The sequence below is a fragment of the Bison bison genome, unplaced genomic scaffold (assembly GCF_000754665.1).
Source record: "Bison bison bison isolate TAMUID 2011002044 unplaced genomic scaffold, Bison_UMD1.0 scf7180017864466, whole genome shotgun sequence".
Taxonomy (NCBI): Eukaryota; Metazoa; Chordata; class Mammalia; order Artiodactyla; family Bovidae; genus Bison; species Bison bison.
Window position 1 is genome coordinate 7,026,490 of NW_011495027.1, and position 12,397 is coordinate 7,038,886.

Sequence of the window (12,397 nt, forward strand, 5' to 3'; positions counted from 1 at the left end):
GGAAAACAACAGAATGGGAAACACTAGAGATCTCTTCAAGAAAATTAGAGATACCAAGGGAATATTTCATGCAAAGATGGGCTCTATAAAGGACAGAAATGGTATGGACCTAACAGAAGCAGAAGATATTAAGAAGAGATGGCAAGAATACACAGAAGAACTGTACAAAAAAGATCTTCACGACCCAGATAATTACGATGGTGTGATCACTGACCTAGAGCCAGACATCCTGAAATGCGAAGTCAAGTGGGGCTTAGAAAGCATCACTACGAACAAAGCTAGTGGCAGTGGAGCTATTTCAAATCCTGAAAGATGATGCTGTGAAAGTGCTGCACTCAATATGCCAGCAAATTTGAAAAACTCAGCAGTGGCCACAGGACTTGAAAAGGTCAGTTTTCATTCCAATCCCAAAGAAAGGCAATGCCAAAGAATGCTCAAACTACCACACAATTGCACTCATCTCACACGCTAGTAAAGTAATGCTCAAAATTCTCCAAGCCAGGCTTCAGCAATATGTGAACCGTGAACTTCCTGATGTTCAAGCTGGTTTTAGAAAAGGTAGAGGAACCAGATATCAAATTGCCAACATCCGCTGGATCATGAAAAAAGCAGAGAGTTCCAGAAAAACATCTATTTCTGCTTTATGGACTATGCCAAAACCTTTGACTGTGTGGACCACAATAAACTGTGGAAAATTCTGAAAGCGATGGGAATACCAGACCCCTGACCTGCCTCTTGAGAAATCTGTATTCAGGTCAGGAAGCAACAGTTAGAACTGGACATGGAACAACAGACTGGTTCCAAATAGGAAAATGAGTACGTCAAGGCTGTATATTGTCACCCTGCTTATTTAACTTATATGCAGAGTACATCATGAGAAACGCTGGACTAGAAGAAGCACAAGCTGGAATCAAGATTGCCAGGAGAAATATCAATAACCTCAGATATGCAGATGACATCACTCTTATGGGAGAAAGTGAAGAGGAACTAATAAGCCTCTTAATGAAAGTGAAAATGGAGAGTGAAAAAGTTGGCTTAAAGCTCAACATTCAGAAAACGAAGATCATGGCATCCAGTCCCATCACTTGATGGGAAATAGATGAGAAAACAGTGGAAATAGTGTCAGAAGTTATTTTTTGGGGCTCCAAAATCACTGCAGATGGTGACTGCAGCCATAAAATTTAAAGACGTTTACTCCTTGGAAGGAAAGTTATGACCAACCTAGATAGCATATTCAAAAGCAGAGACATTACATTGCCAACAAAGTTTCATCTAGTCAAGGCTATGGCTTTTCCAGTGATCATGTATGGATGTGAGAGTTGGACTGTGAAGAAGGCTGAGCGCCAAAGAATTGATTCTTTTGAACGGTGGTGTTGGAGAAGACTCTTGAGAGTCCCTTGGACTGCAAGGAGATCCAGCCAGTCCATTCTGAAGGAGATCAGCCCTGGGATTTCTTTGGAAGGAATGATGCTAAAGCTGAAACTCCAGTACTTTGGCCATCTAATTCGAAGAGTTGACTCATTGGAAAAGACCCTGATGCTGGGAGGGACTGGGGGCAGGAGGAGAAGGGGATGACAGAGGATGAGATGGCTGGATGGCATCACAGACTCGATGGGCATGAGTCTGAGTGAACTCCAGGGGTTGGTGGTGGACAGGGAGGCCTGGCATGCTGTGATTCATGGGGTCGCAAAGAGTCAGACACGGCTGAGTGACTGAACTGAACTGACCAAATCCTAAGGGCATATATGTGTCTTTGCAGACCTTGTTTTCTTGGGAGCAGAATAAAAGCACTGTTGTTGTTGTTATTCAGTCACTAAGTCCTGTCCAGTACTCCTGCCTGGAGAACTCCATGGACAGAGGAGTGTGGCAGGCTACAGTCCATAGGGTCTCAAAGAGTTGGATTTTCTATTTGCATTTCTAATGAGTTCTGACAATTCATCTGTAACACTAAAGAATTTCCTTAATAAATACATTCTGTGAGGACTGTGTAATACCCAGTCAACAGGCAAGAGACTCTCATGAGCACACCATACACAAGTCTAAGGAGAAGGGGAAAGAGATGTAGTGATGTCCAGAGAAGCTCACTCTTCCTGTTCTAAGTACTGTGTGAAAAAATGGTTGCCTTGCTGTCTTCCTCCAGAATTGTTCAACAAGTACTTGTGTAGAACTTTGATTCCATCAGTAATTTAACAAATATTTATTAATTATAAAGTCTGGAAGAGGCCTGGAGCCTTAAAATGTGTGTAACTTTATTCCAACAGACGACCACTTGGGACTGAACATCAGAGCAGTGCAGATTCCTTTCTCTCTGCTTTAACAGTGCTTTCCCTCACTCCTGACCCCTTCCTTTCTCTAAGTCACGATCACTTCATGGCACAAATGCATGTGCCTGTTTCTTGTTTGCATTACTTGTCATGTGTGTCAGGAAGATTTGATGGGGAAACAGAACTCCTCACTGCCCCCTCACCCCCTTTACCAGACCATCCAGACATCCAGTGTTCAGGATATTCCTCTGATGACACCAGAGGGTCTTTGGGGATTGGACCAGCTGAAGGACTTATTCCAGAGACTTTGGTCAGAGAAGTGGCAATTGAGCATTAACCCTGAACCCTTCAGAAAGCAGAGTCATCCTACAGACTCTGTAGTTTGTCAGCATGTGGGTGGCATGTTCAGTGAGAAATGGATCCTCCTCACATCAAAAGCACAGTTTTATTTCAATAGACATTCCTTGAACTGGTAACAGTTATGGTGACAATATGACTTTTGCCAATTACTGGATCTTTTTTTTTGTTTTGCTATTTTAAACAATATCATTGTTCTGTGAGCCAAATGTGGTGGCTTCATTGCTGGGCAAGTCTCCTGGGAGAGAAACTGGAGGAACTCAGAGCACATGGGTTGTGCAGTCTGTCCCAGAGAAAAGTGGCAGGTTCAGATGGGTGTGTATGTACTTTCTGCCTGAATTCTTTCAGTACCAGTTCCTAAAATTGTGCCCTTTATTTTGAGAACCCTAAGCAGCAATTAATGTAGTAAGGAAGTGGCAATTTGGGCCCCTAATGGGTGGAAGTTTATGTATTTATTCATGTGTATTGTTTGAACACCTGAAGTCTCAGTGGTGGTCTTTGTGGTGGGAGCTAAGTATACAGTGAAAATCATCTAGTAGACAGGATCATGAGGTGGTTGCTGCTAAGTCGCTTCAGTCGTGTCCGACTCTTGTGACCCCATAGACGGCAGCCCACGAGGCTCCCCGGTGCCTGGGATTCTCCAGGCAAGAACACTGGAGTGGGTTGCCATTTCCTTCTCCAGTGCATGAAAGTGAAAAGTGAAAGTGAATCGCTCAGTCGTGTCTGACTCTTAGCGACCCCATGGACTGCGGCCCACCAGGATCCTCCATCCATGAGATTTTCCAGGCAAGGGTGCTGGAGTGGGGTGCCATTACCTTCTCCACATGAGGTGGTAGAGGAGATAAAATGTAAACAAGTCATTTCAATGTCGAAATTATATAAAAATCCTGTGCTCTGAGTGAAACATGGTACAATGGGGGCGCAGAGAAGGGACACCATGCCCAGTTCATTTTAAGCACAAGGTCTAGCATTAGACAGCTGAGAATTCTTAAATGTTGTGTTGAAATTGAAGAAAACCTCTTCTTTGAACACTGTCTTCATAAGGTGTAGCAAGAATTTGGAGGTCATAACATTCCAGCAGACTTTACACCTAAAAATCACTTAGGGACTAGAAGTTCAAAGCCTTAATGACAACAACAGTATGATACACATCTGGTGCTTTCTGCTTCTTGCTCTAATAAGTATATTCCTCCTGCGGAGTTGACTTTTTATTTCTCACAGTATTCAACACTTGCATCTTGTCATAAGAACTATTCCATCCCATGTATTATTATTTCTTATTTAATGTTAATAATTCTATTTATGTGTGAATAGGTGATAAATCATACAAAATATAAAGCCCACAGAAGAATATGTCAGGTATTTTTTGTCTCAAATATGCAGGTCCATTCCTATTTTGCTCATGGATACCAGTTTCTTTCATGTTTCAAGAGATAGAAGATAATATATTCATATACTGATTATGTTTTAAATCAGTAATGCAATTTACACACTTTCTGCATTTTTATTTATTTATTTACTTATGATACATCTTGGAGATTTTCTCACATTACCACAAATACAGCTTCCTTTTTACTTTAGTGATATAGAGCATTCCTGTGTAATTGTGTCTCAGCATTTACCTCACTAGTATGTGATAGGGGGACTTTAAAGATGTTTCCAGTCTTTTGGAATTATAACAATCCTTCAATGAATGTACCACCATTCAGTCCATATTCAGCTTGGGTACATAAATGTTTAAGATAAGTCCTTAAGTGAGAACTTGCTGGATCAGCACTGTTTGCATTTAAATTTTGGTATACATCTGTATCAATCTGCACTCCTCCTAGCAAATATCAGGCTGCCAATTTCCTGTAACCCTTGCCAGGCCAGTGTCCTGTCAAAACTATACTTCTTGGCCCACTGAGAGGTGACACAGTTATCTCCTAATTATACTTTGCATACCTTTTATAATCAGCAAAGGTAAACATTTTAATTATCTTCTTATATGTTTACCCATTTAAAAAATGTGGTTGTTGCCCTTTCCTTGCTGATTTATGTGGGGTTGTTAGATCGAGTCTAAAGAAACTCTCTCCATATCTATATCATAGGTGACTGTCCCTTCTCTTTATGCTTTGCTGAAAACTTTGCTATGAATCAATCATTATCTTTTAACTCATTTTCCATTTCTTTAAATCAACCAAGTCAATCAAAATTATTTAGATATTTAGATATCAGGCCCTGATTCTTTGGTAATAATTTCTTATTTTTAAACTTTTCTTGACTGAAACTACTGTGACATATACTTCAAAGATGAGCCACCCTTACATGAAGTTTTTTTTCATGTACTTAACAGGAGTTGTCAGCTCATTTAACAACTCACCTGAGATCCATCATATCTATACACGCATAAAAAATTTAAATAGTGAGAATGCTAACATAAGGCCAAATGCTGTCAGAATTTTTAAAATTTCAAAGTGCCTATCATTTTTAGTTCTTTTGATTTCCTTTTGTAGTTGAAGTATCTCAATATGTAATTCACTGGCTTTCCTTTCAAATCCTTCAGTAAGCATTTCTTTTTGCATCTGTAAAAAGAAGACAGTGCCCTGTTGAAAATATCAAAACATCAGAGTTTTATATCTAATAACTACAGGAGCTCAGCACCTGTGTCTATTTCTATATGGCCTTAGATGCTTTTTGATGAGTTTGTCCAATATTTCTAAATGTTTGGATGTGGGTGGGTAGAGAGAATATTTAGAGTTTACAGCTTCCCAGGATTTACCTAAATCAGTGACCCCAACCTTTTAGGCACCAGGAACCAATTTCATGGAAGACAATTTTTCTACAGACCAGAGTAGGGGGGAATGGTTTCAGGATGATTCAAGCATATTGTATCTATGTGCACCTTATTCCTATTATTATTACATCATGATATATAATGGAATAATTACACAACTCACTATAAAGCAGAATCAGAGGGAGCCCTGAGTTTGTTTTCCTGCAACCAGATGGTTGCATCTGAGGGGATGGGAGACAGTGATGTCTGAAATGTGTTGCTTATATCCAGTCTACTAGGCAATATAATTTCAGTTGCTGTTACTGCAAAAAACCCTGCTTAGTGAAGACAGGATGATGAAATGGAAGCAGGCTTTTCAGTGCTTTTGTGGCAACCTCAGGATATTTCACTTTGCCATTAATCTGGAAAGTATTTGACATTTGAAGCTATCTCAAACATACTTTTAAGGCCACTATCGTTTGGGATTTCATGCAAATTCATCCTGTTCTACAATGGATAAAGTTGATTCATTTGGTTATTCACAAATACGTTTCGGATTCTTTCCTTTCCGGTTTAGGAGTCTTTTGTGTTTGGGAAGTGATGTTCAAACTGTTTGGAAAGCCGAGATAGGTGTTCACACACCGGTTGGGAGAAAGAGGCCCTGGCTCATTCTTTTTCAAAATCTCTGCTAATGTTTGAAACATGCCAATAATCCCAGTGTTCACCCATCATCTGCATACTTACAGTTTGCCTTTGAATGCAGCCACTTTATCTGCTGACTTGAACACAGTTGTCATTCTCCCATGAAGTTGACAGATTTTGTTGAATATGTCACACAAGTAAGCAAGTTTGGGTCACAACCCATTCTGTGTCACTGAAATGTGCCGCCAGTGCTGTCTTTCTAAAAGAAATCTCTGGAGTGGCTCTCTTAACTCAAAAACTCTGGCCCAGGACCTACGTTTAGAAAGCTATCCCACTTTTGTGTATAAGAGTTGTGTGTGCTCTACATCTGTTTCCTCACAGAGCTAGGCAAACAGACATGAGTTAAGGGCAGATATTTTAATGTGGTTGACAATTTTAATCACATCGTGCAAAATGTTGTTACATTCAGGTGACATTTTTCATCTAGCCAGCATTTCTCTAAGGATAACACAGTGCGTAGACTCACATTCAGAAGTGAGCTCTTTGACCTGAATAGTGAATCGAGAAAGCCATTCAGTCATGGCAGCCACTCCATCCATGCACATACCAACACAGATGCCCAATTCAGGTGTCCTGATGTGTAATCATTCAAAGACTTGAATAGTTCTGTGGTTGTGGTGTTGGTTAGCAACAAAACTGCACATAACATATCCGCATGCACATCCTCTCATCCTCTGAAAAATAGATTCCTCAAAAACAAGACTGTTGCTTTGTTGTCAACATTCATAGACTTGTCAACCTGGATTGCATACCACCGTGACTCATTAACCTCTAACAATTATGCCTCAATGCCCTCTGCTATTTCATCACTTCGTCTAGTTATAGTGCTAGCCAAAAGAAGAACATGTACCACCTTCTGAACTGCAGCCTCTCCTGAAAGTTCCTGACAAATGTCCTTGGTAGTTAGCAGGATCAACTATTCACCAGCTCTTCTTAGCTCTAGCGTGTGGTTAGCCACTAAGAATGATGCTTTCAGTGCAGACACGTTTGATGAAGTGGTAGCCTTCAATAACTGCTTCTGTTCTTCTTGTTCACATTTTTTTTCTTTTGAAAAACTACAAAAGCTTGTCCTTCAATGCAGAGGGCTTGGTTTCTATGTGGGGAATCAGTTTTGAAGCTTTCATGGCTTCAATGTGTACCTGGTCCCTACATCTTATGCAGAGTGGGTTGGAGAATCTGAACCACCTATTGCAATGAACCTGTAATTTAAGTAGGACTTCTGGTAATTTCTTTTAAATGCAACTTTTATTTTGTTGGCAGTCTTAGTGTCTTCTGGGGTCTCATCATTGGGTCTTTCCCCCTTTTCAAAGAAGCTGTCCAGTGACATTTTTTTTTTAACTTATTTTGGCTAGGCTTAGCTTGTGAGCTCACCAAAACTGTGATTGAGACAAGTGAGCAGTGTGGAAAAGAGGTGGGGACAGAAGTGGTAAATAAAATAATCAGTGGGCCATATATGGCCTAAAATAAGTGTTGGATTCTTATTTGAAACCTGCCACCAGATGCACAATTGAAGTACATCAACTCTTGCCAGTATAGAACCTGCCACTAGATGCAGCTTAATTAATTGTCACTTGCCACTCACTGATAGGGTTTTGATATGAGTCTGCCAGCAATTGATTTATGATGGCTTTGTGCAGTCAAACCTCTCTGCTAATGGTAATCTGAATTTGCAGTCACTCCCCTGCATCACTGCCTCAGCTCCAGCTCAGATCATCAGGCATTAGATTCTCATAAGGAACACACAACCTAGACCCCCTGCATGCACAGTTCACGGTAGGGTTCAGACTCCTCTGAGAATCTAATGCCGCCACTGATCTGACAGGAGACAGAGTTCAGGCGGTAATGTGAGTGATGGGGAGTGGCTGTAAATACAGATGAGGCTTTGCTTACTTGCTTGCTCACCACTCACCTCCTGCTGTGTAGCCTTGTTGCTAATAGGCCACATCTGCTGCCAGTCTGTGCCTGTGGGCTGCCAACCCAAGCTCTGCACCATCTCCCTGGGTAGGGAGGATCTGTTCCTCAGTCAGGCCTTAAAGCTATACCAGTGATGTGTTTCAGCCCTAAGAATGCACTCTGGGAGGGAATGTAGGTGAATTCTGAATATTTCTCAGTTCCCCTGAGATAAAATGGCCACAACTCATGTCACAAATAATGAGATCTGCTGACCCTCTTTAGGACACTGACTATCAAACTCCAGGTTTGAACAAAGAATATATTTACTCTAGGTGTGTAAAATGAATCAGGCAGATCTGGAAATAAATGTAGCAAATTTTAGAGCTTTCAGCATCCCATATATCATACCAGGCACAATCTGATACCTTCAAGAGCAGATGGAACTATTCCAGGTCTCTGATGGTTGTACCAAAAATTCTAACGACTCTAACACTGAAGTCCTATTCATGTTGGGGCAAATATGACACTGTAATCACCACAAACAGCAGTTCAGGAGCCTGGACCATGTTATTTTCCCTTCCAGACCCTAACAGTACAGAAAGTGCTGAGTCTTACAGAGGTGAGTCTTACAGAGGTGAGGCTTCAGCACGATCCACATCTCTTTGATATTTACATTAAACATATGTCTTTGGATTTCTGTCTGGGATCTGACTATAGGTCATATTTCTGTCCCTTTATTATAGAGAAACTAGCATTTTGCCTATCAGACTCTGCCCACGCCCATCTAGACTTACCTTCAGCTTGTGTGCCAGCACTGCTTCCTGCTCTCTTAGAAGGTTTTCTCTTTCCATCATCAACTTCTCTTTCAACTGGGCTACATTTTCCTTACAGCTTCTCTCTTGGGCCTCCATTTTTTGCTTCTCATCATTCAGTTCCTGTGTTAGCAGATCCTGTTTCATCTCTGCTTCTTGTCTCTTTGTACATTCCTCTGTTTCACAAGAGTTTTAAATAAATAACTGTTATGCTGAGCTATACCTTCCTGAGCTCAAAGACTAAAATGATATTAAATTGGTGGGAAGGAGTCTGACTGTTCCTGCTACCACATTAGACAACCTGCTTCAGCATATGAGGTAGAAGACCTGATTGGATGTACATAAAACCCAAACTCCCCTGGTTATTTCCACATGTAGCAGAGAGGTTCCACAGAAGAAGAGGAAGCTCTGGTTCCAGGAAGAGTTTGCTCCCACACCTGCCAAAGGGCAGCACAGGAACCACCTTCCCCTCTGAGAGCCCAGTCCTCCCTGTACCTGCCATGGCCTTGTCCCCATCAGTGAGGGCCTGGTCTGCCTTCAGGATGGCTTTCGCTACTCCTGCCTGCGACTGCAGGAAGCTTTGGAGGACCTGGTTTGCCTGAGAAAACAACAAGAAGCAAAGACTCATCAGGCAGCAAAGACTAGAGTCTTGCTGTGGAAATTATTGTTCAGTAAACCTACAGACTGTGTCCCTATATGTTCTTCATCCTTCTTGGGGCCCCACAGTGGTTAAAGATCCTGTAATTCTGTGCAATTGTACAGACACCAATCCTCGACTGCTTGCAGCTGTAGTCTCTGCACATTGTTTTTCTTCTAATGCTCATCTACTCTTTCTTTATTGGATACCACTTACTGACAGTCCAACTTGTGGCCTTTACCTCCTCTTCCAGGAAGCATTCTTAAGCTTTATTCTGAGTTCTGAATGGCTTCCAGGAACAAAACAGCTGCCCTGTAAGCACTACTACTTGACAGTTGTGTGATCTTGGGCAACTTAGTACATCCTCTCCATGTCATATTTCTCAAGTTTATAATAAAGATGATAGCAGTATCTAATTTATATTATTCTGAGGACTAAATTGATAATCCAACCAAATCACCTAAGGTACAGTTGATGTAGTGAGTGCTTAACATACATCAGCCATCGTCATCATCACCACCACCATCACTATCACTCATCCCTATCAATGTATATAATAACCATTGTCCCACCATATCCATTGACTATTTACATGTCCTTCTCAGGTAAGACCATAAGCTTCTTGAAAATAGCAGCTTTTCTTTAATTTTCCCTATTCTTTGCAGAAAGCCCTTTTAAGGGAAATTTCTTTTAAAAATTTTGTTATTTTATTTTTATGCAATTTTTAAAGGTTACACTGCATTTAAGGTTACTACAAAATATTGGCTATATTCCTTATACTTTGCAATACATCTTTGTAGCCTATCTTACACCCAACCATTTGTACCTCACACCCTCCCTCCTGTATTGCTCCCACTCCACATTAGTAACAAATAATTTGTCCTCTATGTCTGTGAATCTTCTTCTTTGTTATGTTTACTAGTTTGCTGTAGCTTTGGATGTCAAGTATAAGTGATATCATCAGTATTTGTCTTTCCCTGTTTAACTTATTTCTCTTAGTATAAGTCAATCCATGTTGCCACACATGGCAAAATTTCGTCCTTTTATTTTTTTAATAACTGAGTAAGTAGCATTCATATATATGCACACTCCACATCTTCTTTATCCATTCATCTGTTGATGGATATTTAGGTTGCTTCCATATCTTGGCTATTGTAAATAATGCTGCTATGAACTTTGGGATGCGGGTATCTATTTGAATTGGTGTTTTGCAAAACCTAGTACATTGTTTGAATAAAAGGAATAGTCTCTTTCATCTAGATCCTTGATAATAAGTCCTGTCTTTGGGTAGAAATATTTCTGGTTTGTTGAAGAGTAGCTAACATGCTGTAGATATAAAAGCTGAAAATGTGAAGATATTGCCATGCTCTCCTTTCTCTACAAAAGTTGTGCTATGGTCTTAGAATTTCAAAAGAACCAACAAAAACCCTTGGACTCAAATCTGTTGTTCTTTCCCAATCCCCTTACTCCTCACCTTAACTCCTTTCCTGGGAATGAGTTTATAGTTCTCTTCAAACTTGTTCCTTGCTTCTAAGTAGCAATGATATCCTCCAGGGACAAAGAAAGTTCCCTCTGAAATACTCGTCATTAAGGGCTCTGAAAGCTTTTTAAGCTCAGCCTGACAATATCTGACAGATGCTTCTTCATTTTGCAACAAGAAATCATCTTTCTTTTTCTTGATCATGATCTGTTGGAAAAACAAGGAGAAATGCAATAGAAAGGAGCTGTTAGAAGAAAACATCCAACTGTGATCCTCTTGAAGGAAGCAATGGGACAACATCGGCACACATGAGACACAGAATAATAGATATAGAGTCAGGAGACTAGCTTTAGTCCCAGGTATGACCAACTCTGTATGACTTATAGGAAGTCCCTTAACTTTCTTGTCTCTGTGTCAGCATCTGTGAAATGGTGGGTTGGCAGATGTGAATTTCATTGTTCCTTTAACAGTAGTAGGATTAATAGTGATAAATCCATCAACAATGAAAAATAGCAAGTTCAATATGATTTGAAGTAGGCTTTCTTATGCATACTAGGTGCTTTAAATAAAATATACACATAGCAAATCAACTGCCTAACATAGTGAGTGAAGTATACACTGAACAGAGTTTTGAACTTTTTCTGAATTCTTGTTTCATTGAGGGCTTGATTGTGTGAAAATATAGGAACAGAAATTTTGTACTTGTGCTTATAAATTACAGTTGGGCTGGTTTTCCTCTAAGAGATTTTTGTAACTTGTAGGATGGACAAAGGTAGACAGAAAGACAAGGTTTCAGTGATGGTGCTAATGGTAAGTAGAATTATGAACTCTAAGAATTCTCTCCCTTGGTGTTCACACTGCATAGTCCCTGGACCTATGAGCATGATGAATGTTGATCCTGTGTTTAGATTATGTCTTATGGCACAGGCTACTTTAAGAAAGTGAGATTACCCAAGTGGGCATTACATAATCACACAAGCCCTTTCCATGCAGTCTTCTCTAGTTGGTGGCAGAAGAGGTAATTGGAGTGATTAGAAACAAAAGCAGAATACAATGCACCATTGCTGGCTTGAAGATGAAGGGGGGTTCCGCAGAGCCCATATGAGTTCTGATGAAAAATATATTCATATATTTACATATGGGTAGGACACTCTGGCTTATACATGATTTAAATTAAACTTTATGCTAAATACAATAACCTGTTTTGTGGCCTATCAAACATGTACATCTGCTCTAACCATTAAAAAGAATGCATTTAAAAATCAAAATGGAAGGGGCAGTCCTAAGATGGCAGAGAAATAGGATGGGGAGACCACTTTCTCCCCCACAAATTCATCAAAAGAACATTTAAACACCGAGTAAAATCCACAAAACAACTTCTGAATGCCAGCAGAGGACATCAGGCACCCAGAAAAGCAGCCCATTGTCTTTGAAAGGAGGTAGGAAAAAATATAAAAGACAAAAAATAGAGACAAAAGAGGTAGGGATGGAACTCCA

General features: G+C 40.3%; 1 protein-coding gene across 2 annotated transcripts in view; it reads right to left on the reverse strand.

The window, feature by feature from the left end:
* Positions 1 to 4,105: 4,105 nt before the first annotated feature.
* LOC105003304 (guanylate-binding protein 4-like) overlaps positions 4,106 to 12,397 on the reverse strand; it is a 40,319-nt gene continuing 32,027 nt past the window's right edge. Inside the window, exons 8-11 of one of the 2 annotated variants that reach the window (XM_010860363.1) lie at positions 10,895 to 11,107; positions 9,279 to 9,381; positions 8,766 to 8,959; positions 4,106 to 5,185 (exon numbers count right to left, since the gene is read on the reverse strand). In XM_010860363.1, the coding sequence (XP_010858665.1) occupies positions 5,000 to 5,185; positions 8,766 to 8,959; positions 9,279 to 9,381; positions 10,895 to 11,107 (696 nt within the window). In that variant the 3' untranslated portion in view covers positions 4,106 to 4,999. The other variant, XM_010860364.1, reaches the window with a different exon arrangement.